The sequence below is a fragment of the Armigeres subalbatus genome, chromosome 3 (assembly GCF_024139115.2).
Source record: "Armigeres subalbatus isolate Guangzhou_Male chromosome 3, GZ_Asu_2, whole genome shotgun sequence".
NCBI classification, from domain to species: Eukaryota; Metazoa; Arthropoda; class Insecta; order Diptera; family Culicidae; genus Armigeres; species Armigeres subalbatus.
This window is the reverse complement of record NC_085141.1, coordinates 293,462,673-293,488,671: the sequence shown is the minus strand read 5'-3', so window position 1 is coordinate 293,488,671 and position 25,999 is coordinate 293,462,673. Positions and strand designations below refer to the sequence as shown.

The 25,999-nt window shown below is 39.4% G+C and overlaps 1 protein-coding gene across 2 annotated transcripts in view; it reads left to right on the top strand.

Annotated features, from left to right (window-relative positions):
- LOC134220341 (outer dynein arm-docking complex subunit 4) overlaps positions 1 to 25,999 on the top strand; it is a 58,619-nt gene that overhangs the window by 5,365 nt on the left and 27,255 nt on the right. The window contains exon 1 of one of the 2 annotated variants that reach the window (XM_062699371.1): positions 13,175 to 13,346. The exons of the other annotated variant lie outside the window; for it this stretch is intronic. Coding sequence (XP_062555355.1) covers positions 13,314 to 13,346 — 33 coding nt within the window. The 5' untranslated portion in view covers positions 13,175 to 13,313. Of the gene's footprint in view, positions 1 to 13,174; positions 13,347 to 25,999 lie in introns of those variants that run through there. 2 annotated transcript variants of the gene reach the window in all.

Here is a 25,999-nt window from a genome sequence, read left to right as displayed (position 1 = left end):
CAGTAGCCGGGCAACCAGTGGAGAATGTCTTGTCCAATATCTTGGTAGCCAAATGGCGTCAGACGGCTGCACCAAGATCGACATAGGCGCACGGATCAAGAAAGCAAGGGCTGCCTTTGCGAGTTTAAGAAATATCTGGAAAACAGGCAGATAAGTGAACGCACCAAAATACGAATTTTCAACTCTAACGTGAAATCTGTGCTGTTATACGCTAGCGAAACATGGTGTGTATCAGTGGAGAACACTCAACGGCTGCAGGTGTTCATTAACAGATGCCTACGGTATATAATTCGGGCCTGGTGGCCTCACAACTGGATCTCAACCAACGAGCTCCATCGTCGTTGTCACCAGAGGCCGATAGCAACAGAAATTCGGGATCGGAAGTGGGGCTGGGTCGGCCACACTCTACGTAGGGGCGGAAACGAAATCTGTAAACAAGCATTAGACTGGAACCCAGCGGGACATCGCAGCAGAGGCAGACCCAGAGGCTCATGGCGGCGAAACCTCAATAAAGAAATAAAAGAAGTAGACCGAAATCTAACCTGGCAACAGGTTAAAGCGATAGCCGAGCAACGCTCAGGATGGAGATCTTTCAAGTCGGTCCTTTGCACCACCGGAGGTGTACAGGATCCATGTTCGCTCATTCGAGCAATAAAACAGAACGGAACGTAATTGAATTTAATGAGTATGTTTTATTTGCCAACTGGCGTTAAGGACACTCCTCGCGGAATCCAAATTCAAAAGTGATCGCGTTCTCAAGGGCACACCACTCAATATGGAAGCAACGAACCGACGTGTCACCCCATGGAAAATAATTCAAATTTACTGCCCACGACGCCATGATGAAAAATCATCGAACAATATCGCTACATCCTAAATGGCTCGCGAAGTTTTCATAGCTCAGCCACCAAGCTACGTGTAGGTATTAACATAGCAGCGGAGTTGTGTCTTAGGCTTAGCTCATTTGACAGGAGCGATCGCCCGCAAAATCGAACGACCGTTAAAAAGTGTGAGACAATCAGAGAGCGCCAGTGACACGTCGGTTCGTCGGTGGCACAACTGTCATTTTTATTATTTCGCACATGCTGCGACGTAGCAAAGCAGAATCATCATGAGTGGTGTGCCCCAACAAAATTCATTCAAAATTTTATGTATTTTAGAGCATTCATTAATACTGGATGCCGCTAAATTGTACGAGCAAAACATGGCCATGTAAGTAAGTAAAAGCTCTTCACGTACCTGTGCAGGATTTTTTTTGACTCGATGCTATCGGGAACGATGAGGCTTTCGTTGTCCCGACGGTGGCGACGATTACTTCGATGGCGGTCACGTCACCGGCGTGTCCGTGCTGCGATTTGACGCGCAGTGATGCAAGTGACCCGTGTGCGTTATGGCCTAGCTAAAGGTGCGGAGAGAGCGGGGAATGGTGTGTCCTCTATCCTTTGGTTAGGATCGAGGTTCGTGGCGTGCAATTGACGACACGCTAAACACAAACGAACTCTCTAAATCACTGGTTCTGAAATGTAACGTAATGGACCTTTCCGTCGGCAATTAACGACCGATGTGGAATATTCGCTACGATTGACTAAGAGTAATTCTCGCTGAAACCGGGCCACTATTTGCACGAGGTTCTTAAAAATGCCTAAAATTATATCCTTTCGAAAGCTTTCGGCGAGTATCTTAAGGATCCGAGTTAAATTCTTCAGAAAGATGAACCCTTCGTTAGTTATACACGAAATCATTTTATTGGACCCCTCGATTTTTGTCAATTCTTGACTCACCAAAACTGTCATAACTCCAACATTTCTCAACCGTTCATAGAGATCAGCATATCGTTGGAAAGAGGAAGAGTGTACCCTCAATTTTCAATAATAAAAATATAAGCAGCCATATTGAATTTGGCCACCATCTTGGATTTCTTTTTGAAAACTATTTTTCCGCCAGGTTCGCAACCACCGATTTTAAATACAGTAATATCCCGATTTTATCACCCCCCTGGTGAATTTTGGGGTGATAAAACAGGGTATGTGACAAAATTGGAAAAAAAAAATTCCTTTTTTTTATTCATTCCACAAATATGAATCATTTTATGCCTTGGAAAGGTCAAATGCGTGAACGGTACCGTTATTTCTCGTCGAAATTGCTTACAGAATATTTCCCAGGTACTCAGAAGTCGTTCGTAATAAACTACAGGCGGTGAAAGTTATTTCATGAAAATCAATGTTGTTTTTTGGTATTATTTACGAAAATAAAAAGAATGACAAATTTTTTTGCGGTGACAAAATCGGGTCGAAAACGTGACAAAATCGGGACGTGATAAAATCGGGTCGAAAACGTGATAAAATCGGGGGTAGACAAAATCGGGGAGTGACAAAATCGGGTCAACACTGTATTAATACGTCAATAGAAAGCTTAGCTTATATTGTGCATTGTTTCCAAAAATCTCAGGTGTATGTTTTTTGTATCCAAAGTTATGTACGATTTACCAAATTATTTTTTGAAGGTCCATCTGACACACGAACATTATTTTTATGGTTAATATGGTACTACGACGTCAGTTCCTTGATTTCATACACTATTCTAAGCCAAATATGTTACAAAAATGAGAAGCATATCTACAACACTATTTTATTTCGTAGGCTCAAAAGTTTTGAGCATAACGAAGCCGTATACAGGTTATTGTATTAAATAATTCAAGAATTTTGGTATTGGTAAATAGTACATAACTTTTGATCGAAAAAACATACACCTGAGATTTTCGGATACAATGCACAATATAAGCTAAGCATTCCATCGATGTATTAATATTCAAAATTTGTGGTTGCGAACCTGGCGGAAAAATAGTTTTCAAAAAGAAATCCAAGATGGCTTATTATTGCAAATTGAGGATACACTCTTCCTCTTTCCAACGATGTGCTGATCTCAATGATCGGTTGAGAAATGTTGGAATTATGGCTATTTTGGCGAGTCAAGAATTGACAAAAATCGAGTGTGTCTAGACGGTCCTCTGACGGCCAACGGAAGAAATCGTGGCAGAATACCACGAACGGAATCTCGATGAGACGATGAACGCCGGCTAGCGACAGAAAATGCAACCGTACAAAAAAAGCACCCTTCACTTTAATAAAAATATCTCTCAACCAAAAAATTAAACTTTCAAAAACTGAACGTAAGTATTTTATTCTCGCACTTCTGCTCTCCAGCCAATTCATAGACGAAATGCGAGTCTGAGTCGTACTTGCGCTAAGAAATTTCGAATCTTTTGAAATCATTTAACTATTCAACTATTCAAATCTGAGCTATCATTCAATTTGATTCTAAGGCATATTCAAATAAAATTGCGCCAACCGATTAGCATGGCGATCGAAGGCATGGCGCATGCTTGCCGCCTATTTGCAGCTTTTATAACAAATATTATAAACGTAAATTCGGTACAGGAACGAACGGATTTTATGAACACAAACGGAACACGACACGCGATCACCAATTAAAACAAAATCTGTAATTGATTTTCATTTATTTGAAAATATAATAATTTTAATAAAAAAAATAAACAATGCAAAATAAACGTAAAACATTACAATAGCTTGCCGTAAGTGCCGTATGGATATCTTTTTCTTCTTCTTGTTATACATATGTATAAAAAAATGAATTGGTCTGTACTCCGCATAACTAAAAAACGGCTGGATTCCTTCAGCAATCCTTCAGCAAACTTCATCGAAATTTTTATGGGTTTAAAGAATATTTTCTTATGTAAAAATCACGACAAAAACTAAAAAAAATATGAAAAATAAAATTGTAATTTGTATGAAAGCTTTGTATAGGCAGATCACAACACGCATTCTCGTTAGACCTGTGCGCCGCCGCCGCCGCCGGCGATTTTGGGTCGGCGCGCCGCCGATAATAATTTTGCCACGCCGGTGACTAATCGCAATAAAAAAAATCAATTAACTTGAGTCGAGTCGAGTAAAATAAGAGACACTGAAGATGGCCTTACAGAGACGAAATACGTATTTGTAAGACAATACAACGTGGTGGAATTGATTGGAATAGTACAAAACTCGTGTTATGATTGTTGTTGTTAGTTAGTTGTTAGAATGTTGTTGAGGTAGAACTCGTCAGAATTCAATTTCAAATCTACCTCAAGTGATGATGCCTCTAAGACAGTGTGGTGACAAACATTGGATAATGAATTGGTTAGTTGATTAGTTGTGAATTTGAATTAGGCTGTATCTAGTAGATTCAATCTACTAAGGGCCAATTTCTTCACCTCCGCTTAACTCTTAAGCGGCGCTTACCCATACGCTTAAACATGGTTTAAGGCCTAAGCGGAGGTGAAGAAATCGACCCTAAGTAGAATAATACAAAAAATGTTGAAATGGTCTTTGGAATTCGTCTATGCCAAGGCCTCATTCAGTCGGGCACCTAAATCTGTAGGCAGTGTTGTCCTATACTCTGTGCAAAAAATTCTGCTCTTTGATTTTACTCTATCCAAACGATTTTACAATCTTAACTAAGTAAGTGCAACTAATAGAAGGCTATTTGAATTTTCTAAATGTCCATCGATTAAATGGAGTAAAATCAAAGAGCAGAATTTCTTGCACAGAGTGTAAGACAACACTGCCTGTAGGTGACTCGCAAATTATGTTTGTTGTGGCACATAAGCTTTTGTGAAGGCTTGAATACATCCCCAAAGCGCCAAAACCTTTTGGTATATTTCCTAGTACATTCCTCCAGATATTCCTCCGAAAAGTTTCAATAAAAAGCCTTAGAAAATTACTTTATGTATTCGTCCGGAAATTTCTTACAAAATTTCTCCGAAAATTCTTTCAGAAATTCCATTACAGATTTCTTCAGAAAATCCTTCACGAATTTCTTCAGAAAATTCCTTATGGGATGCATACAAAAAATTGTTTCAGTAATTTCTACGAAAATGTTGTTAAGAACTCCTTAGGAGAATCCTTAAGGAATTCCTTCGGAAGTTTCTTTAGCGATTCCTCCGGATATTTCTTAATAAATGTCTCAAGAAATTCCATTTGGAGTTTCTTCAAAAACTGTTTAGCAACTCTTCAATTTTTTAAAGGAATACCTCCTCATGAATTTCTTCGGCAATTATTCTATGAATTCCTCAAATAAATTCTTCCAGATATTGCATAAGGGATTTCTTCCTAGATTTCCTAAGGAATTTCTTCAGAACTTGTTCCAGCAATTCCTTTAAAATATTATCCGAGAATTCTTCCAGAACTTCCTGCAGGAATTCCATCGAAAATGCCTTGATGGGTTCTTTACGAAATTCTTTCAGTAATACCTTCAGATTTTTTCAGTGTTAGTTGTTTAATTTATTTTTTCAAAAATTCAATTAGCAACCGAAAACTATTTCATTATCTAATTAATTTTCAATGGATATCCTGGAAGAAACTTATAAAGAAATCCCTGATGCAATATCCAAAGGAATTATTGGTGGAGTTTTTTTAGATTATTCAAGGAAATTTTTTTGAGGAGCTCTCAAATGAATTTTTGGAGAAGGTTTTGAAGAAATTCCTGGAGGGTTTTGTGCAGGAATTTCTAAATGTATTTCCGAAGGCATTTTTAAAAGAGAGCCTGAATGGATTTTCGAAAATAATTCCCGTTTGAACTATTTTAAGAGATTTTGAAAGTATGTCTAAACAACTTCCCACAAACCACGTAGGCCGAATTTTCACATTTTCAAACCCACCACCCCTTCCCCCCCAGTAGACTTTTCCAAATACACCCACCCCCTTGAAGTCTACACAGACTTTTTCAAATTTAACAAAATGTCATATGTGATTGGAAAAAAATTGGAAATCAACCACGTTTTCAGCAATTCAGATATACAAATCCATTCTCAAATCCATTGTAAACACTACAGTAAACTTCAAATTTTTAAACCTAACAAAATCAAACTGAACAAAATCCAACTCAATATCAATTAAAAATTCAAAACGAAATCAAATTCAATCCTCTGTCCAGAGCTCCTGAAACCAAATCTCGAAGCCAATTAATTTAATTTCTGTTGGATTTGATTCCTCCTAGAGGTGTGTGCCACCGCCACCGGCACTTGCATAGGCGCGCCACTGCTTAAAATCTGTCACGCATCTGAATTATAATTCTGCATGACGGTTCAAATTTGTAGAAAACCCAAGAATTTTCAGAATTTCGAAAAATTTCAAGTTGAAATTCCGAGAACGTCAAATCTACATTCCAAAAAGTTTGTCGTAGAAATTCCGTAGAATTTCCCGATTGATAACCTTCAAAGTTTCCAGGTAATACGCCAAAGAACTCTCCGTGATAATTCCGATATTTTTCTTGAAAATTCCATTCCGTTGAAATCTCAAGTTTTTTTTTCTAAATTCCAAAAGTTTTCCCGTTAAAATGTCGAGTAATTTTCCATGAAAATTTTGAATTATTTCCTGTTGAAACCATGCTAAAGGTTTCCTACGATATTTTGACATTTCTCTTGCAAAGTAGGAGCGATTTCCTGAAGAAATTAAAAAAAAATCCTATGGACATTCCAAAGAGTTTTCCAGATAATTCTCGGTGGACATTATAAAGGATTTCAGTTGAATTTGTGATGAATTTATCGTAAAAAAATAGAATAAATTTTCATGAAAATTACAAATGCTTTCTTACAAGAATTGTAATAATTTGTTTGTGAAAACTCAAAGAGTTTTTGGTGGGAAATTCAAATAATTTCTCGTGAAAGTTTTCAACAATTTCTTTTTCCATCGATAATTCCAAAGAATTTTCGTTAGAACTGCCGAAGAAATTGCCGCTAAATTTCGAAGAATTTCGCTTATATGTAGTCCAAAAAATTTCTCGTGAAAATTCCAAGAATTTTCGAAATTAAGAAAAATTACCCGGGGACTTCCCAGACAATCTTCAGCGGAAATTCTGAAGAATTTCTCACGGAAATTTCGGAGAATTCCATCCATCCTTTGTAAAATCCTCATAATTTCTGTCGAAGTGCGACATAATTCCCAGTGTAAATTCTAAAGAATCACTTGTAGTTTCTAAAGAAGTTCCTGCCGAAAATCAAATGATATTTTAGTAGAATCTACAATGTAATCAATGTAATCCAAGTGAAAATTTTGAATTTTTTTTCGAAATTTTTAATAGAATACTTTGGAGAATTTTCCTGCTCAACACAGAAGAATTTGCTGTTGAAATCATGATATTTTTAAGCCGTAGTTCAGACTATTACTTCAGTAAAATCCATAAGAGATTCGAGAGATTATTTCGGTGAAATCTAGCAAAAAAAAACGGAAAAATCGAATTTTTCCAGGATTTTTTTTGTAATTTTCCAAAAAATCCTATGGAGATTCGTCCAGGAATTCCCTTGGATATTACCTATATTCTCTCAGCTATATTCTGAAATTTCTCTCAGGAATTAGTTCGGAAAAATTTCCTTCAGAAATTTGTTTAAGAAAACCTTGGGAAAATCGTTAAGGTATTTTCCCGAAAATTCCTTAAGAAATTCTTCTAAGAACTCTTTTGGAATTCCTTGCAAAGTTCTAGGACGAAATTTCCTTAAGAATTCCTGAACAAGTTCCTGAAGGAATATTCGTAGAAGTCCCTGAAGGTTTTTTTCAAAGTAACTCCTGAAAAATCTTCTGACAGTCTTAGATATCTCCGAAATTCCTTTGGACATTCCGTCAAGACTTCGTTCAGAAATTCGGATATACCTTCTGAAAATCCTTCTTTTTGAAATATCTACAGATAATGTTTTAGGAGTTCCTTAGGAAATTGTTTCAAAATTCTAAAAAAAATCTCTAAAAACTCCTTCAGAAATTTATTAACGGATTACTTCGGAAATTTCTGTCAGCTTCGGAATTTTGCTTTGGAATTTCTTTGAAAATCAATTTGATATTCCTTCGGAGTTCCTTAGCAAGTTCCTTGACAATAATTGTTCCTGAAATTCCCATAGGAATTCTTCCAAAACTACTTTAAGCAATTTAATATAGAATTTCTCAGGGTAATCCTTTAAAAATTCCTCCAGAAAATTCTTTTGTAACTTCATGAAGCTACCTACAGACACTGACAAAACTAGCTCTGTACACATCGTTGATTCGTCCAGTCGTCCTGTACGGCCATGAATCATGGACGTTAAAAGATGCAGATTATCAAATTCTCAAAGTGTTTGAGTTGAAAATACTGTGCTCAATACTTGGCAGCGTGGTGGAAAATGGTAAATGGAGCAGAAGACTGAATGAGCCAAGTATACCAAGTATACAAAAATGCAGACATAGGCAGGTTGATAAAATAAGGCAGATTACAGTGGGTTGGACATGTAGTGCGTATGCAGGAAGAGAGACTAGCAAAAGAACTTGCAGAGAACCTGGAACATGACGTTGGCTCTGGGGTGTGCAAACGAGGAAGATGCGGAAGCAGCCGCTGATACATTTTGGAAATACTGTTGGGATTTCCTTCGAAATGTCTGTGGGGGTTTGCTCAAAATATTCTTAAAAGGTTCCTACTACACTTTCTAACACTACTTCAGGAATTTTCTCGGAAAGTCCTGTAGAAAATTATCTTAGGAATTCCATCAGAAAATAGTTCATTCTTCAATAAATTTCCGAATGAAAATATTTTGTTTTACTAAAGGAATTTCCCAAAGAGCACCTGAATGGATTATTCTTTCTAAAATAGAAAAAATCTGCAGACATTGTCATAGGATTTTACGAAGGAATTCCTAATGAAATTTACTGAGAAATGCCTGTAGGAATTAAAAAAAGTCATAGTTTCCTCTAGAAATTCTTTCAGAAACTCCACCAAGCGCTTTGTTGGCATATTTAAACAAATTTCAGGAAAATATCAGATTTTTTCGGAAACTTAGTTATTTTGAGATCAAAACGACTGAAGTGCATCTAAATCCTAAATTTGAAATAACTTTTGAAAAAGTTTTTACCAATTTGCTCTATGACACCGAAATCTAATTCTTCACTTAGGGGTCACGAAAAAGTAAAGCAAGATTTATTGTTAAAATTTGATTAATCAAAATCAAAGAGTAACAAAATAGTGGTAATTCGAATAACATTTTGAAATCAGGTATTGATTAGTATCACCGACAATTGACTATTTTGAATGTGCTGTTTGATGATCGGCAAACACAGAATATTGCAATTTTAATCCACTGAAGTCGGTTTTTATATGAGCGATTCCTACCGTGTGAATCAAACCCCGTTATCCAAAGATCCACGGTAAAATTGATTTTTTCAGCCATTGATTTTTTCATCCACGCCGGTTCACGCCGCTGCCGCCGCCGCCGCCGCCGATAAAAGTCAACGGCGCGCCGCCGTGACGCCGCCGCCGCCGGGGCAAAAGTGACCACCACGCCGCCGCCGCCGATGATATGACCGGCGCACAGGTCTAATTCTCGTCTACTGTGCAAGACAACGTCTGTCGGGTCATCTAGTTCATGATAATAATAACACTCACGGCAGACCTATGATTTGTCTTAATACCGAATTTTCAAAATGATTATCGAATCGACGGATGTTTTACAGAGAAATACCAATATATCGAGATATAGGTAGGGGGAAAGACGGCTTTGGCAGGTTTTGTTCTATTATTGGCAGGGGGGTTTTTGTCGACCATATTTTATGAAAGTTGGCCACAATATTCTTTGATATGCAAAGAATGTTTAGGCCAAATTTGAGCCTAGTCAGTCATAAAAAACCCCCTGCCAATAATAGAACAAAACCTGCCAAAGCCGTCATTCCCCCTATATCTAGAGAATTCAAAATGAAAAGAAATAAACTAAAATTTTTGTTAACTTGATTTGCAATATCGATGATTATTCCGGGATATTCCGAAATGTAAATAGGTAAAACAAGTACCTTCGATTCTGTTTACATAAACTTGTTTTTAAACTAATGATGTTTGAGGTGTCACTAGCCATGGTTCCCATTCTATATCCAACAAAGTTTTCCCTTCGGAAATTTAAAATGATTTATTTCAAACTTTCAGTTCAATAGCATTGTTTTTATATTTTGCTATTCAAGAACAATAAATCTGAGGAAGTTTAAGGAAATTTAAAGTGCCATGTATTTTGAAAATAAATTATTTTTTCTCTGTGTAAAATACTTGTGAGAGGTTTATGCCTATTATCGGGTTTTTGTAGGTCGGGTACTATTCGAAGCCATTTCTTTGCCTTCAACCTTCAACTTGATCCTGTTTTTGGCAACTGATACAACTGAACAACGACATGACAAGGGCATGACAAAATTATACAATAAAATAATACACAAGTACAAGGGTAGCTTTATTCGATAATGCTGTTGAACCGTAACAAAACTCTATTGATTAATTTCTATTTTATCATGACCTAAACATTCAAGAGCCCGCCAAACTATCCCTCCAGCACGTGCCGTGGCGCAACATCAAAATAACAACGGCCTAAAACTTGAAATGGTGAACGGTGAAAAGGATAATTAACCACTCCACGCCTCTTGCAACCGATCTCGCTTCCCCGGTGCTCCACTCGATACACATAGCTCAAGGACTCCAATTGGTTCATCGGATTTCCCAGACTGCTGGTAGCAGAAGGTTGTTTGTCGGAAGCATTTAGTAGCAGGTACCGTGAATGATGGTCGCTTTCATCGCCAACCACGTAGGTCGAGGGCGACGAAGAGGCGTTTGCACCCGAATAGATGATCAATCCATCTGGCGGAAGTTATCATGATTATCCATGGTCAAATGATACCAATGATAACTACCGCCAAACTTACATACTAATTTTACTTTCACCGATACTAAGAAGTTGACCTAGATTGGGTTTGCAAAATTAAGATAATATTGAATTCCGAAGCTCAATTCATTCAAGCTATTTTCTAAAAGAATCTACTATTATGCTGGATATCGGAATATAAACAAAGTTGGTGAGCACGTTCCGATTTTTTTTTGTTTATTTCAAAGATATTCAGTTCAATAACTTCCTTATTGTTGTAATGTGCCATATTGTCGTTACCTAAGTTAAATGAACAGACTGGGAGAAAGTCCTGACAAGAGTGAATATCTAACCTACATATTACGCGCTTAAAGATGATACTTCTTGTTCGAAAGCTAAAGATTTAAGAATTTTTGATCCCATATTCGTAAAATATTTTTAAATATTGTGAAGATGGGATCGATTTGAACATACATACTCTATGATTTCACAAAAATTGGCTATAAAAAAGAGACACAAAATGGTTGTCTTTAATGATTGTACTTATTTTATCTTGCTTCAGAGGGCGAACAATGCGCTTGAACCTGGGCAGGACATGTGATCCAGTCAATCGTATATGAGGCAACATAAGATGCTGAAGCCCTCCCTAGCCGTGCGGTAAGACGCGCGGCTACAAAGCAAGACCATACTGAGGGTGGCTGGGTTCGATTCCCGGTGGCGGTCTTCCGTTCAAAATGTAGCAAGTACATTGCCCATTAGACTGATTCAAATTTTGACTTTTTCGCTCCCCTATGCTTAAACAATGACATTTGATGTTTTATTAACCCTCCTAAATTTTTAGCTAATTTGGATGTAACTAGACTGAGCACGCGCAGTTTGAAGTTTGTATGGAAATTACTATAGGAATTGCCACATAAGTGAAAAACTGTTCCGTGTTGCGACCCATTAACTATTCAAATGTAATCGACACGATGCTTTCATAGAATACTTCCTAAGCGAGAGGCCAGTTGTTGTTGCGAAGCGATTTGACTTTTGTAAGCAAAGTTATTAATGAAACAAAATGCTCATTATTGATATTGATGTTATTCTTTTACGTGTTAAATTGAATTTACCACGATTCAGTATTTCTCTAATAACTTATCTTGCAAGCATAGAATCGTTTCGCAACAAAGACGATCAGTTTCATTGCAAAATTTTCTATATTGGCAACATATTTATATGTTTTTAGAGCCTAATGAGCAACGTTGCGGAACGGTTTTCCACAAAAGTGATTGTTTTCATAGTAATTTTCATACAAACTTCAAACTGCGCGTGCTCAGTCTAGTTACATCCAAATTAGCTAAAAATTTAGGAAGATTAATAAAACATCAAATGTCATCGTTTAAGCATAGGGGAGCGAAAAAGTCAAAATTTGAATCACTCTATTGCCCATACTATAATGGGTCAGCTAAGGAAATATTTGTAATATCAAATGGCAATCTTCGTCCCTAACTAATTATACCATCAACTTTATATCTGAATATTTCTGGGTCCAATAGCTATTTTTTATCTATCATTTATTTGGAAGGCTCATTTGCCGTGAAGCGTTACGGAGCCGGAATCAAGTTTTTAAATACAGTTTATTATGATTTTTATACACTAATGTTAGTTTTGGGGAACCGTAAGACTCGCGGTTTAGTCGAGGTTAGGGAATACAATAATATTGAAGGAAAGGAAGGGAATTTAGGGTGCTTAAATTAATTACGTATGATGTTGATATCCACATAGTTGATGTCATTGGCGATGTTTCACATCTGTAACGAGTTAAACATTTTTTGAAAGACAGCAGCGAGAGGAAGACATACAAGTGGGATTTAACGGTAGACAACAAGATGGAGACATTCTTAAAGGACTACGACAACGAAATAGCGATTTATATGTTAAAGTTTATATTATTGCTGTAATAAAGCCAAGTTCGATGAATCTTAAAACATAAATATGGATCAGTTTTCTCATGACAGTTACTGCTCCTGGATTTCGTCTCATAGCTCCTATTTTCATCCCGTCAAAAACAAATGAATGAAAAAAGTCGAGTCAAGTACGAGCTGAGTTGAGGTCGAAATACGTATCTATAAAGAAAACAAAACGTTGTGAGATTAAGTACTAAACTCGTCTTGGAAGGTTGAAGACATTCCACTAAAAGAGCTTCAATATTTTCTGTGAATGAAAAGGAATTAGACATGTTTCTTATTTTTGTAATTTTTGCAGCTGCAAGCACGCTTGTCAGCAAAAAGATCTTTAGAAATAGTGCAACTGTAAAGAAGAAAATCACAAAAATGTTCATAAACTGCGACTGCGAATTAATGATTTTGTGACCTTTCTGGTACTCCGGGTTGGCAAAATCGTGTCAAGTGCCGCACGTGGTTTGCGAACAACAACGATGGAAATTAAAGGCCCCGTAAATGTGCCTCTCGATGGGTTCGACCGTTAGTCCTTTGGAAACCAACGAGAGCGAAAGTCGAGCGCTCGCGAATGCTGTTGTTAAAGCCTGGGAAAAAAAAGTTAATTTGAATTGACTAAGTCTAACTCGGTTAGATCGGACGGAATTAACAGTACTCTTGCAAAGGATTACCCCACAGTCAGCAAGATGAGCCGCCCACCAAGATTCAAGATTCCTTTGGTAAGTGTAAGCATAACTGTTGGAGTCACTCGATGTGCATTTGTTCACCAACTTGTGAAATGAGAAAGTTTCCAGCATGAAATAATACACGGACAAATTGTAGTGGAAGATACTTTTTTTTCTATTCTGCTCGTCGAATCAAACTTTAGCAGTTATAAAATAATTAAAACCACAAGTTTGACAGCACGCGATTGTGAAACTTTTCACATCATTTCTGAATATTAAATATTCATTTCCCCATGAAGGGTCTGTTCATAAAATGTGTTGCAACCGAATTTCTGTTACATGCTTTTAATTAAAAATAATAATAAATTGTCATTTTAACAATATAAATCATTATCATTACCTGCATTTACAATTACACTAGGGTCGTTTTTTATGCGGATGGATTCCATTAATTGCTCTGGTTACCTCAATTGGAACAACTCTTCTAATACGACCTGATTTTTTTGCTCGATGTCATGTGGGTGTCGTATTTCATGAAGTCAACTTAATTATTTTTTGTGCGCATTGTGAATTGTCAGTTACCGATTTCTTTTTATTTCAATGATTTTTCGTATGAATCTTAATCTGACATGATGGCTTCTTTAGCCCTGTTTAATTGAATTAATTGGAATATAACTACCTACTTAAACATACAATTTGAAAACTTATGTAACAAGTCCCAAATCACTTGATGTTCAGATATAAGGCAGCGCTTTTTAAACCATATCAACGATTCACCAAAGCGATCGTTCAGTAGTTTTTCCTCAGCCAGCGGGTGATCTGTGTCTTTCAGATAGCGAATTAATCTGTCAACACGTCTAGGCCTCGTTGGAGCTTCGTTGTAAGAGCTCCGATCACTCCATTATAGATGACGGAGATGTCATTTGTGAAAAGAGTCAGAGTTCCGACACCTGAGAATGCTGGCAAGTCGGAAGTGAACAAATTGAATAGCAGGGGTCCGAGGATATGTACTGCCCTGGGGAACGCCTGTGATGATGCCGATGGAGACCCAGAATATCCTCGTCTCCAGATAGTTTTTGACGATTTTCTGGTGTGAATGTTTTACACCAAACCATCATACCAGACGTTGTCGAAGGCATTTTCGACGTCCAGCAGGGCCATGACGGATGTTTTGGACACAGACTTGCTCCTACTGAGGATGTTTTTGACACGGGTCAGTTGATAAACTGTTTATCTACCGCGGTAAAAAACAAGCTATTCCTAGAGCAAGCTATTGGTTGGATAACGTTGAGAGGAGGGTCGATAGCTTTTGGAGGAGGTTGGATAGTTGCCAGGTTTTTTTTTGTATAGGATAGCTTTGGCTGACTTCCAGGCGGAGGGGAAGTAGCTAACCCGGAGGCACATATTGAAAATCATAGCAAGATGGTCGGTCATGTGCTTGAATTCCAAGTTAAAGATATTTTCCAAACCTAGGGACACTCTTAACATGTTAATAAAACTCAATATTTGTGAGACTATGCATGAAGTACCCAAAAGGCGGAATACACGGGTAAATTGCCAACTATCGGTGTATCGCACTAGCGCTGCTACCCCCCTTCTTCCCCCTACCTTCGAGACGAGTGGAATATTGGAAGTACATCCGGGGCGAAAAGAAGGAAAGAAAGGCGATCTTTAGAGCGGCCGTGCACACTGCTGTATAAAGTGTATTGGCCATAGTGTAGTGTGACCCCTAGTGACGGTTCCGAGCCCGGCGTGGGAACAAGGCGGACAGACCTTTGTAGGGAGAGTACGACCATCTTTGCCCCCTCAACGCCCGCGAAGGACAATCCGGAAGAGGGCAGTTCCGATATTCGTGGCCACGTGTCCGTATCCGTTTATGTTTGGCAAGCTCCATCCATCTCGGTCCCGCATCAAATAGAGGACAAACACCGGAAAGCCCATTTTGTCACGCTCGCGGCAGGCTGGCCTCTCGTGAAATCGCCGAAGGCAAGAAAACCCTTCCTCGCGCTGTCAGAGGAGTTTGGCATAAGACGGTCACATCCCGTCACCACAGTGACAACCAGTCCCGGCGTGGACCGCACGACAATTCCAGAAACATCGTCGACCGGGCACCAAGCGACCTACAAAACCCTTCCTCGTGCTGTCAGAGGAGTTCGGCATAGGGCGGTCACATTTCGTCACCACGGTGACAACCAGTCCCGGACGTGGACCGCTCGACAATTCTAGCATCATCATTGGCCGGGCGCCAAGCGACCCGGAAATCCTGTATCAAAATCAGCCCTCCCCCTTTCGGGCGTCAAGCAACCCGGAGTTCCAGCTTTCCCTCTGCTGAAACCGACCCCCCCCCCCTTCGTGGGTCAGGGAAGAACAAACCAGAGTGATCATTTCGCCCGCTAAACACACAAGGTATGAGCTCAAAATTGTAAAACGGCCGCAATGATAATTCTAACCCTAACTAAGCCTTAAGAATGGAAACATAAATAAATAAAGGTATGTAAAATGTAATCTAGTTGTGGTATGCCTGCGCTCAAAACTCTCGACGGTGTACAACACGCGTCGAAGTCGGACGCCGCGGCTTAACATTGGGTGGCTACAAGACGGTAGACTTGCCCAAGAATACGCGCAGCAGCTGGAAGTGGCAGTTCCGACGGAAGAGCAGCTTCGCGCAGCGTCTCTTGAAGATGACAGGAGAGATATTCGATCCGCCATTAGAACCACCGCAGCCGCTGCACTAGGCACGGTGCCTCCGGATCAGAGAAACGACGGGTATGACGGCGAATGGGAACAGTTAGTTGGGGAGAAGAATGCAGCATGGGCGAGAGATTGCTGCAACACCGCACGAGGGCGAACGAGGCACGATATAAACGGGCGCGGAACAGACAAAACTCGATTTTCCGGAGGAAAACGCGCCAGCAGAAGATCATGAAGAGACGGAGCAAATGTACCGCGCTAATGACACACGAAAGTTCTATGAGAAGGTAAACGGGAACCTTCTCACAAACGACCGTGAGGTAATCCAAAGGTTGCGGCAGCACTGCGAAGAACACCTGAATGGCGATATGTTAGACAACGGTGGCGGTATGATAATGAACCTAGGAGCACGCATGCAGGACATATGACTTCCGGCTCCGAATCTCTAAGGAAATCCAGGAGGAGATCGGCCGGCTGAAAAACAACAAAGCCCCTGAAGTTGACCAACTACCAGGAGAGCGATTTAAACACGGTGATGAGGTACTGGCTAGACCCCTGCCGTTTTGCCGCTGCCGGTTTGGGAGGATGAGGTTCTGCCACAGGAGTGGATGGAAGGTGTCGTGTGTCCCATCTACAAAAAGGGCGATAAGCTGGATTGCAGCAACTACCACGCAATCACATTGCTGAACGCCGCCTACAAGGTACTCTCCCAAAGCCGCATATGATACAATCGACCAAGACCAGCTACGGCAGCTAATGCACGAGCACGGATTTCCGGATAAACTGGTACGGTTGATCAAGACGACGACGGATCGGGTGATATTATGGCACGTAACTTTGAGAGGATGGAGGAAGCCTACATCAGACTGAAAAGTGAAGCTGAAAAGATTGGACTAGTCGTCAACATGTCGAAGACGAATTACATGATATGAAGAAGGTCAAAGGAGGTCAACGTAAGCCACCCACCTCGAGCTTGTATTGGTGGTGACGAAATCGAGGTGGTTGAAGAGTTCGTGGGCTCACTGGTGACCTCCGATAACGATACCAGCAGAGAAATTCATCATGGCATCATGGCAGGAAATTGTACGTACTTTGGATTCCGCAAAACCCTCCTATCGAATATAGTTCTCCGCCATACCAAGCTGACCATCTACAAAACGCTTATTAGACCGGTAGTTCTCTACGGACACAAGACCTGAACGGTGCTCGTGGACGACCACTGGGAGTTTTCGAAAGGAAAGTACTGCGTTCCATCTATGGTGGGGTGCAGATGGCGGACGGTATGTGGAGGAGGCGAATGAATCACGATTTGCATCAGCTGTTGGAAGAACCATCCATCGTTCGCACCACGAAAATCAGAAGACTGCGGTCGGCCGGGCACCTAGCTATATTGTCGGACAGTAATCCGGTGAAAATGGTTCTCGATAACGATCCGACGGGAACAAGAAGGCGAGGTGCACAGCGGGCAAGGTAGATCGATCAGGTGGAGGACGATTTGCGGACCCTCCGCAGACTGCGTGGTTGGCGACGTGCAGCCATGGACCGAGCTAAATGGAGAAGCTTTTATTTACAGCACAGACCACTCTGGCCTTAGTCTGGTAATACATAAAATGATCCATTGTTGGCTAACGGGATCAACGGTGGAATGGGACGTATTTTAGTTTTCAACATTATTGTCAGTTTCCAGAACGATTTTACACTGCCCGGGAGAATGCGGATATTATTGGAAAAATCTATATTTCTAGCGTAACATATGATTTCGGCTTATGAAACAAATTTATGTTTTTTTTTTATTTTCTACCATAAACGGTTTTCTTGTAAGTTATTCTTCTTGGTAGGTTATACTTCTTAAGAAACACTTCTATTGCTATTTCGAGTTAGCGTCTCATAAACCATTTGCACTAAATTAGTTTTGAAGACTTCGATTGACCCTCCTATTTACCATTCGCACTGTTTTGATTTGGTTTTTAGACTGTTCACATAACATTGTCTGGTTAAAAATCTGGCTTCAAGTAATTTTAGGCCAGTATCCTCTTATTTGGTGCATAAATTTATACTCCAATGTCAAAATGCCCATATACTATCATAAATTGTCGTGGTATTAGTGAAAATTCGTTTTCACAAGAGAGAGTGGTGTCGAAAGCACATAATAAATTAAATATTGCAACGAACAAAAATACACCAAATCCGTTAGAATATAGTGTTTTCACTTTTTTCCTTACGCGAAATATGCTGATAAATAATGTTGGTAGAAGAAACTCTGTACTGAGCAGAAGCAGTTGTTTCTGGCATTATCAAAATTTTGTGTTTCACTACATTCTCCTCACTCACGGCAGTGTTTATTTTTCAAAGACTACGGCGTAGTGTTAGTGTCTTCCGCATTCGCTTGATTGGAGGCAACAAACATTTGACAGCTTGACATCCGCCTGATATATATTCTTCTTAGGCTTAGCACAACTACTCTACTAAAAATACTAAACGGCATTCCAATAAAGATATAAATATCCATAGAAAACTTTAACCTCATTTTTCTCTGTTGAGCATTGTTGGCTTTTCGGCCCTAATCATATGTTGCTCCAGATTTCTTAGGTCAAACATACTGGCCGTGACAATGTTGGTCAAGCGATTGGAGTCTTCAAAGTCTTCAAAGAAGGCAGATTGGTGCATTGGAATAGCCTTCGCTTGACATTCCGCACATGAATCAAATCTTTGGTGAGTGTATCATTGGTTAGGGCATTGCATATCTGACGGACCACTGGTACGTGTGCGCATCGTGAAATGTAGTTGCCGGTCGATATTCTAAGGCGTAGCAGAATGCGCCTCATAGTTAATGGTATCATCCACGCACTGCTGAAACCGATCCCATTGGGCACGATAATAGTTGCGTCGGGTGAGATAGTGTCGATTTACCATGGACCCAACCTCCAGTACCACTGGATAGTGGTCAGTTCTGAGTTCTTGGTACACCACAGACTGGGAAACATTATTGTCCATGTTGGTGACAAAATGTCCAGAATTGCATGTGCCGCGGATCAGATCAACCGAGTGGGAACATCCTGGCTTACAATAGTGTTATGCACTTCCTCCCGGTCTCGTTGAAGGATGGCGCCGTTTTGGTTCAGCCGCGATGATGTTGATCGAGCCGACGGTGGTGGTGAGTTACTAGTAACTTCAACCACTATAGCTTCAATGGTTCCACTAGAATCTAGAAACTTGGAAAAGTAGACATTCACTTTGAGCTTTCTTAGCAGCTCAACTCAGACCGATTTGGCTGCAGTAACTCATATATGACTAATATTAACTTATCTACAACATGTGCGCTACTCGGAGTCTCGTTGATTAAGTAAATAGGTCAGCTCAATGTTTTTGTTTTGAATGGTACAAGCGTTTTAATTAGGGATCTTAATGGAACCTTCAGGACCCAGGACCATATTTAGTGAGGAAGGTCATGACTACCGAAGTGGCAGGGTCAATTTAATGTTCTTTTGTTCGGTAGTTTTGCAGCCGGTGGAACAGTTTCGGAGTGAGCTCCGTGATTTTCTTCCGTAGAGTAGAGGTTTTCAGACTACTGGTCAGTGGGAGCATCAAGTCCCACATTCTCCCAAGCGGGCGAGATAGGATTCCGCAATGGCGGAGAATCGGCGGCTGCTGCTTAGAGAAAACTAGGGGATGGTTATCTTCTGCTGGTTTGGCTGGAGTGGCGGAAAGTTCGGCACGGTGTACCGCAGTGGCGAAAATTGTTTGTCTTTCAATGGTGGAGGCGCTTCTCGTTGTCTTGCTGGTTGGTTCTTACTTGACGTCTCTTGCGCATGGCGATGAAATCCGCCCTCTGGAGCAGACACGATTGCAGCTCTCATGATTTGTGCCGCAAATGGGTCACTCCATCGCATTTGTCACAGCGGGGCATCATGTGGCAGTTCCTGGTTTTGTGACCAAACGTAAGACAGTTTTCACATTGCGCCACGTTGCGTTTCTTTGGGTGGTATCTTTCCCACTCCCACTTATGTGGAAAAGAGCCCTTACTTTCCGACGGTCCGCCATGGTGGCAGAGCAGAGCTCTTCTCCAAATGATCCCTTCCAAATGTGTTTGATGGGAACACTTTGAATGGCGACAGCTTATCGGCCTGAAATTCGTTGACAATGGCCTCCGAAGACCGCACGAATAATCACCTTCAGATACTGGATCCGGGAATATCATACGAGTAAAACTCACACTTCTGGGCCAACAGGTACTTGCCGACATCCTAGTAATCAACAGTAATAGTACAAATGATTTTCGTTGCCACGCCGCACAGCTTAAACAGAGAATAAATCTGTGAGTTGCCAAGCTTCGCACGGAGGCGACATCCATCGACGTGGCGAAAAGAGGTGGAATCTTTATCTTTGTGGGACTTGCTCGACCGGCAAGGCACAAACTTATTCTTCACCAGCAGTTATCGGGTCGGTTTCGGTATCATCGTGACACGGCCGCTTGGAGCCACTCCGTATCGACGTAGACGTATCGACCATTCGAAATTTAAGCGAATTTGACTTATTATGCGTTTAATAGGGCAGTTCAACCACTCTAACTCTTGTATTATTCAAACTTGTATTGAACTCGAGTGGCGATCTCTTTCCTCGCTTATGTGGTCGGGATGGAATCTGACGACCAAACTGGCACGATCACGCAATCCTACTGCAGCTATTTTGTATAGCAGTTCTTAAATTAAATATTATATTATGTATTTTTCCTTTCAGACCTCCAGTTAGCTCTGCGAGTAATCGCGTAAGGAAACATTCTTGAATCCCTGGGCAAAGTGTATCTACTGTATTGTACTTGCCACACAAGATACATATTCATGCAATAACATCAGGCACAGAAAATCTTTCAATTAATATCTGTGGAAATACTAATAGAACAGCCGGAATGTAGAACCATTGATATAAAAGATTTTTTGCAATTCCTGATCATAATACCTGTTTTACAGTTGTCATTTGAGTGATAAAACGGCCTACTTTTCCATACCAACAGAATGGGTGCTTTAATGACCATTATGCAACTCAAATGGGTTGCATAATATTCATTATAGCACTCATTTTGGGTGCTATAATGAAAAACCTATATTGGGACAGTAGTTACATGACTACATTTAGCTGAATTAGTTTGGGTGAGTGTTTGAATAGTGAACTCTAAGCGTCTTGTAATAAATGAAATGGTTTGTTGGACATAACATCACAATTTTCCAAAGGCAATTGCATCCATCGCTTCATAGCTTTTCAAGCTATGCAATTTGGCACGATAAGATGAAATCTTATTGTTCTCTGCCGCAACATAATTTATTGGCATGAATGATCATGTGGAGTAAATTCGATTGTACAATTTTTTTTATAGATTTATAATATTAAAGCCCATTTTTCGTCATTGCAAAAAATTGCGTGTGCAACTCGTTGCAAAACTCGATTTTTTCAGCACTCGTAGTATTTATCCAACTCGGCAAGCCTCATTGTATAAACGTACAAGTCGTGCTGAAAAAAACATCTTTTTGCAACTAGTTGCACAAACTACTATTTCCCAAACAGTTACACAAAGCCATTAAAAATCTCCTAAAAAACTCCCGTTTTTAGTTTAGTGTCTGTGCTTTAGTTTAGATTAATTTGCCAAAAGTTGAACGTGTTCAATTATTTATCAGTTCTAGCCAGTTGTATAGACGTTCTAATTTGCGTACAACAAAAGTTTCTTGCAGTCATGTATGATTCGATATCCTATAGTAAGAATAACTTGAACTTTAGATGCACAATGTAGAATTCAAACCTAGACATCTTGTGGTGTGATCTCGCATTTTTTTTCTAAATTACTTTAGTCTTCCGAATATACGCACGTGGTTTATGGACAGCCATAAGATCACCGAAGCTATATACATCAAGCTGGTACATCAAACCAGGTCGACAATTGTACGAGAGAATTGACTTGCGGCAAAGTATATTAATTCGAATCACCTGGTAACCGACAAGTGCAAAAATAACCCGTTAGCTATATCAAAATTGATTGTCTCTGTCAGAGCTTATTTTGCCAACCAAATCAAAAGACATAAATCACTGCGGCCATGCTTGCTCGCTATACCACCGCCGTCATCATTGACGTTCTCGACCCAGTCTCAGCCGCTATAGGTTTGTGCTGCAGTTAAGAATTTTCCGAGTGAAACTGTAACCGTACCACGAGAACGTAAATAAAATCGATTATCTTATTAGATTTATGTCACATTTCGATGTTGTTTATGTCGGAATTGTTTTACGATCACACTAAGGTTGTCGCGAACTAGCGGTTCACTACGCAAACTGTTGTACTGTAGTGGTTGTTAGTGGGAAGTTCCATTGAGAGACTTATTCTCTTTTTTTATCGAGGGCCAAATTAGATTCGATTTACTACATTTTTAAAGTGTGTTAAATCTGAAGATTAAATTGTTAACTTACTATGTGGACACTTGATTCCTCATTAATCATTCATACAAAAATGTCTAGAAAAATGAAACCGTCGACAAATAATTATTGTATGAAGGTTTGACTTTCATTCCCTCTATCAAATTAAAAGAGTATCAAGTATTCCCTAATTTAAAAATTGCATGGAATTGCGAGTTAAACAACAAGAATCGATTAAAATAAACACAGTCCGATTTTTTTTTGAAAAAAAGCATAACAAATCAGGAAGCGTCAATAAACTGGTTTTATGAAATTTTTTGAAAAGAAATTAAGGGTTCTTACCCCATTCCCGGCCTAACGCGCGTACGACTGCATTATTTAATTGATATTTATGACAGGAACTTTTCTTAAATTTTGTGGACCGTGCAATGCAATGGGGTTCACTTCTGCTATTTGATAGAAAGAACCCTAGAAACTGGAATATGCTCGATAAGTGGAAGCCGGAAATCGATATTTGGCGCCATTCAGGAATTCAAGATGACCGACTTCCAGCTTGCTAAAATGAATGAAAACCCATGCAACATGGGTATTGCCGGAACGGGGCTCGATGAGTGGAAGCCGGAAATCATTGTTTGGCGCCACATTAGAGAGTAACCGTCTTCCGGTTAGGCCTATGCACCACCTCCGACGATTTTCTCACGTCGCCGTCGCTGCCAAAATTAATCGGCGCGCAGCGTTATGGAAATTGATCACGCCGCCGAATATTTTCTAGGTATATTGAAGGTAGTAGTAAAAGCAGTACTTTAAAGAGTATTGCACAATTTTTAAAGAGCTTTTTTTATATTAAAGAGATTTTCGGGCTGACCAATTCATCTCTAAAGCATTTTTACTGTTAAGTTCAGTTTTATCTAATTCCTGTTGGCAATAGATATTTTCAGCCACCTTCATATGTCAATTATCTACCTACAATGATACATGATACATTTTCTAGAAATCAATGCAAAAAATGCAAAAAAAACGTCGCCTTAAAATAATACTACTAATAATACCTACTAATAGCTTTTGGTTTTTGGAAAATCCTAATTCTATTTTTTGGGGAAAGTTTTTATGTTAGTCCGTATGCTTGGCATTACATAAAAATTTTAGTTCTAAAAATCCAATTATCAATTTTTCAGAAAATGTGGGAATCTCGCTTAACTTTTCAAAAGGACCTAAGTAACATTTTTTTCATGAATTAATTTGAGTACTGCAATCAAAAGCATTCATGTTTTTCTGTTGATTGCGCTATTCAAATTAATTCATGAAAAAAATGTTACTTAGGTCCTTTTGAAAAGTTAAGCGAGAATTGTTCTTTAGGAATGCAAGGAAACGCTCCTAGAATACCTTCGGAAATTCGGTCTGAAATTATTACAGAATTTTATTTGAAACTAGCTTTATGTACCCGGCCTTGCTCGGAATCGCCAGTTTGGTTTGCAGTTTTCTTTTACAATCGGAAAATGATAAAACCAATTGGTCAACAGGGTAATTGTGTTTACTTATTCATACTTTATCATTTGATTAAAAGAAGGCTTTTGGAAACATTGACTGATTTTGAAGAAGGGATCGTGGGTTTGAAAGGTCTTATTCCGGGCAAACGTCTATTTCTAAAGAAAGAAAAACATTCATCGATGCCATATTCCGGGCAACGAATATTTTTAAAGAAGGGATCAAACCCACCATTGCCTTATTCCAAGCAAATGCCTACTTTTAAAGAAGCAATCGCATCCACCATTCAGAAGGAAACACATTAATCATTTCTTTTCACTGGGCATACCATTATTCCGATGAACAACAATACCCAATCCCAATACCACCCCACCCTCCCATTCCAAAAGTCCCTTCCAGCCTCTCTATAATAGTTTCCTTTGGGTAGGGATTACGTGTTTACGTGTTTGGTTTAAAACCTATGCACCTATGCGATAAAAAGGTATACGAAACTGTTCGTTTAATGAACATACCCTCTCTCTCATTTAGCTATGGCACTCATACCCAGTCTGATATAGTCTTCCTTAGACAGATAATATGGGTTCCAAATTTGGTGGACATCGATAAATGGGTTCAGAAAGTCATGCTGAATTGATCGATAACTAAACAATACCCCCTCTCTCACACCCTCCCACTTCTAAAATTACTTAACCACATCCACTAAAATCGCTTCCTTAGGACAGACAATATTTGATACAAATTTTGTTCAAATCGGTCATGAGGCTCAGGATTTACATTGAGTTGATCGATTGCTAAACAATACCCCTCCCCCCATACCCTCCCTCTTTTGTTAAAAGCATCCCTAATCTCCTATCGTCGTCTCTTTATGACAAAGAATTTGTGTTCCGAATTTGTTTGAAATCAGTCAAGGGGTTCAGAATTTACACTGAGTTGATCGGTAACTAAGCAATACCCCTCTCCCTACACCCTCCCTCTTTTCCAAAGAGCATGCTTAACCCCCTATAGTCACCTTCTTAAGATACGGAATTTGTGTTCCAAATTTGGTTGAAATCGGCCAAGGGATTCAGAATTTACACTGCGTTGATCGATAATTAAGCAATACCCCTCCCCCCATACCCTCCCATTTCCAAAGAGCATGCTCAACCCCCCTATCGTCCCCTCCTTAAGATAAAGAATTTGTATTCCAAATTTGGTTGAAATCGGCCAAGGGGTTTAGAATTTACACTGAGTTGATCGATAACTAAGCAGTACCCCTCCCTCCATACCCTCCTCCTTTTCCAAAGAGCATGCTTAACCGCTTATCATCCCCTTTTTAAGATAAGGAATTTGTGTTCCAAATTTGGTCGAAATCGGCCAAGGGGTTTAGAATTTAATCTGAGTTGATCGAGAACTAAGCAATACCCCTCCCCCCACACCCACCCGCTTGTCCAAAGAGCATGCTTAACCCCTATCATCCCCTTTTTAAGATAAGGAATTTGTGTTCCAAATTTGGTCGAATTCGGCCAAGGGGTTCAGAATTTAAACTGCGTAGATCGATAACTAAGCAATACCCCTCCCCCCACACCCTCCCCCTTTTCCAAAGAGCATGCCTAACCCCCCTATCGTCGTCTCCTTAAGATAAAGATTGTGTGTTCCAAATTTGGTTAAAATCGGTAAATGGGTTCAGAAGTTATGCTGGAACATACATACAAACATACAAACATTGAGTTTTATATATATATAGATAGATTTGTTTGGATGTTAAACATTTTTTAAGGAACGTTAAGGACGTTCCTTTGAAAATATTTCTACTTATCGTATTCTCTAGGAAATTTCAGCAGAATTTGTTAAAGAGAATTTCTCCCGGAATTTCTACAACAACTATTCCAGCATTTTTCGAGAATTTCTACGGAAAGTTATTGGAAAATCCATTCCTTCAAGAATTTATCTAAACTTTAAACCAAGAGCTTATTCGTGAATTTCTTTAGGAACTTCTTGAAGAAATCTCCCAGTGATTGCAAAATTTTTTTCGAAACTCTTTTAAATGTTCGTATAAAACTCCATCATTCTTTAAAGAGGAATTTCCCGGAGTAGCTCCTGGAGTAATTTTCTAGAGAAGGAGCAGTTCCTAGATTAATTTCTGATGGAATTTAAAA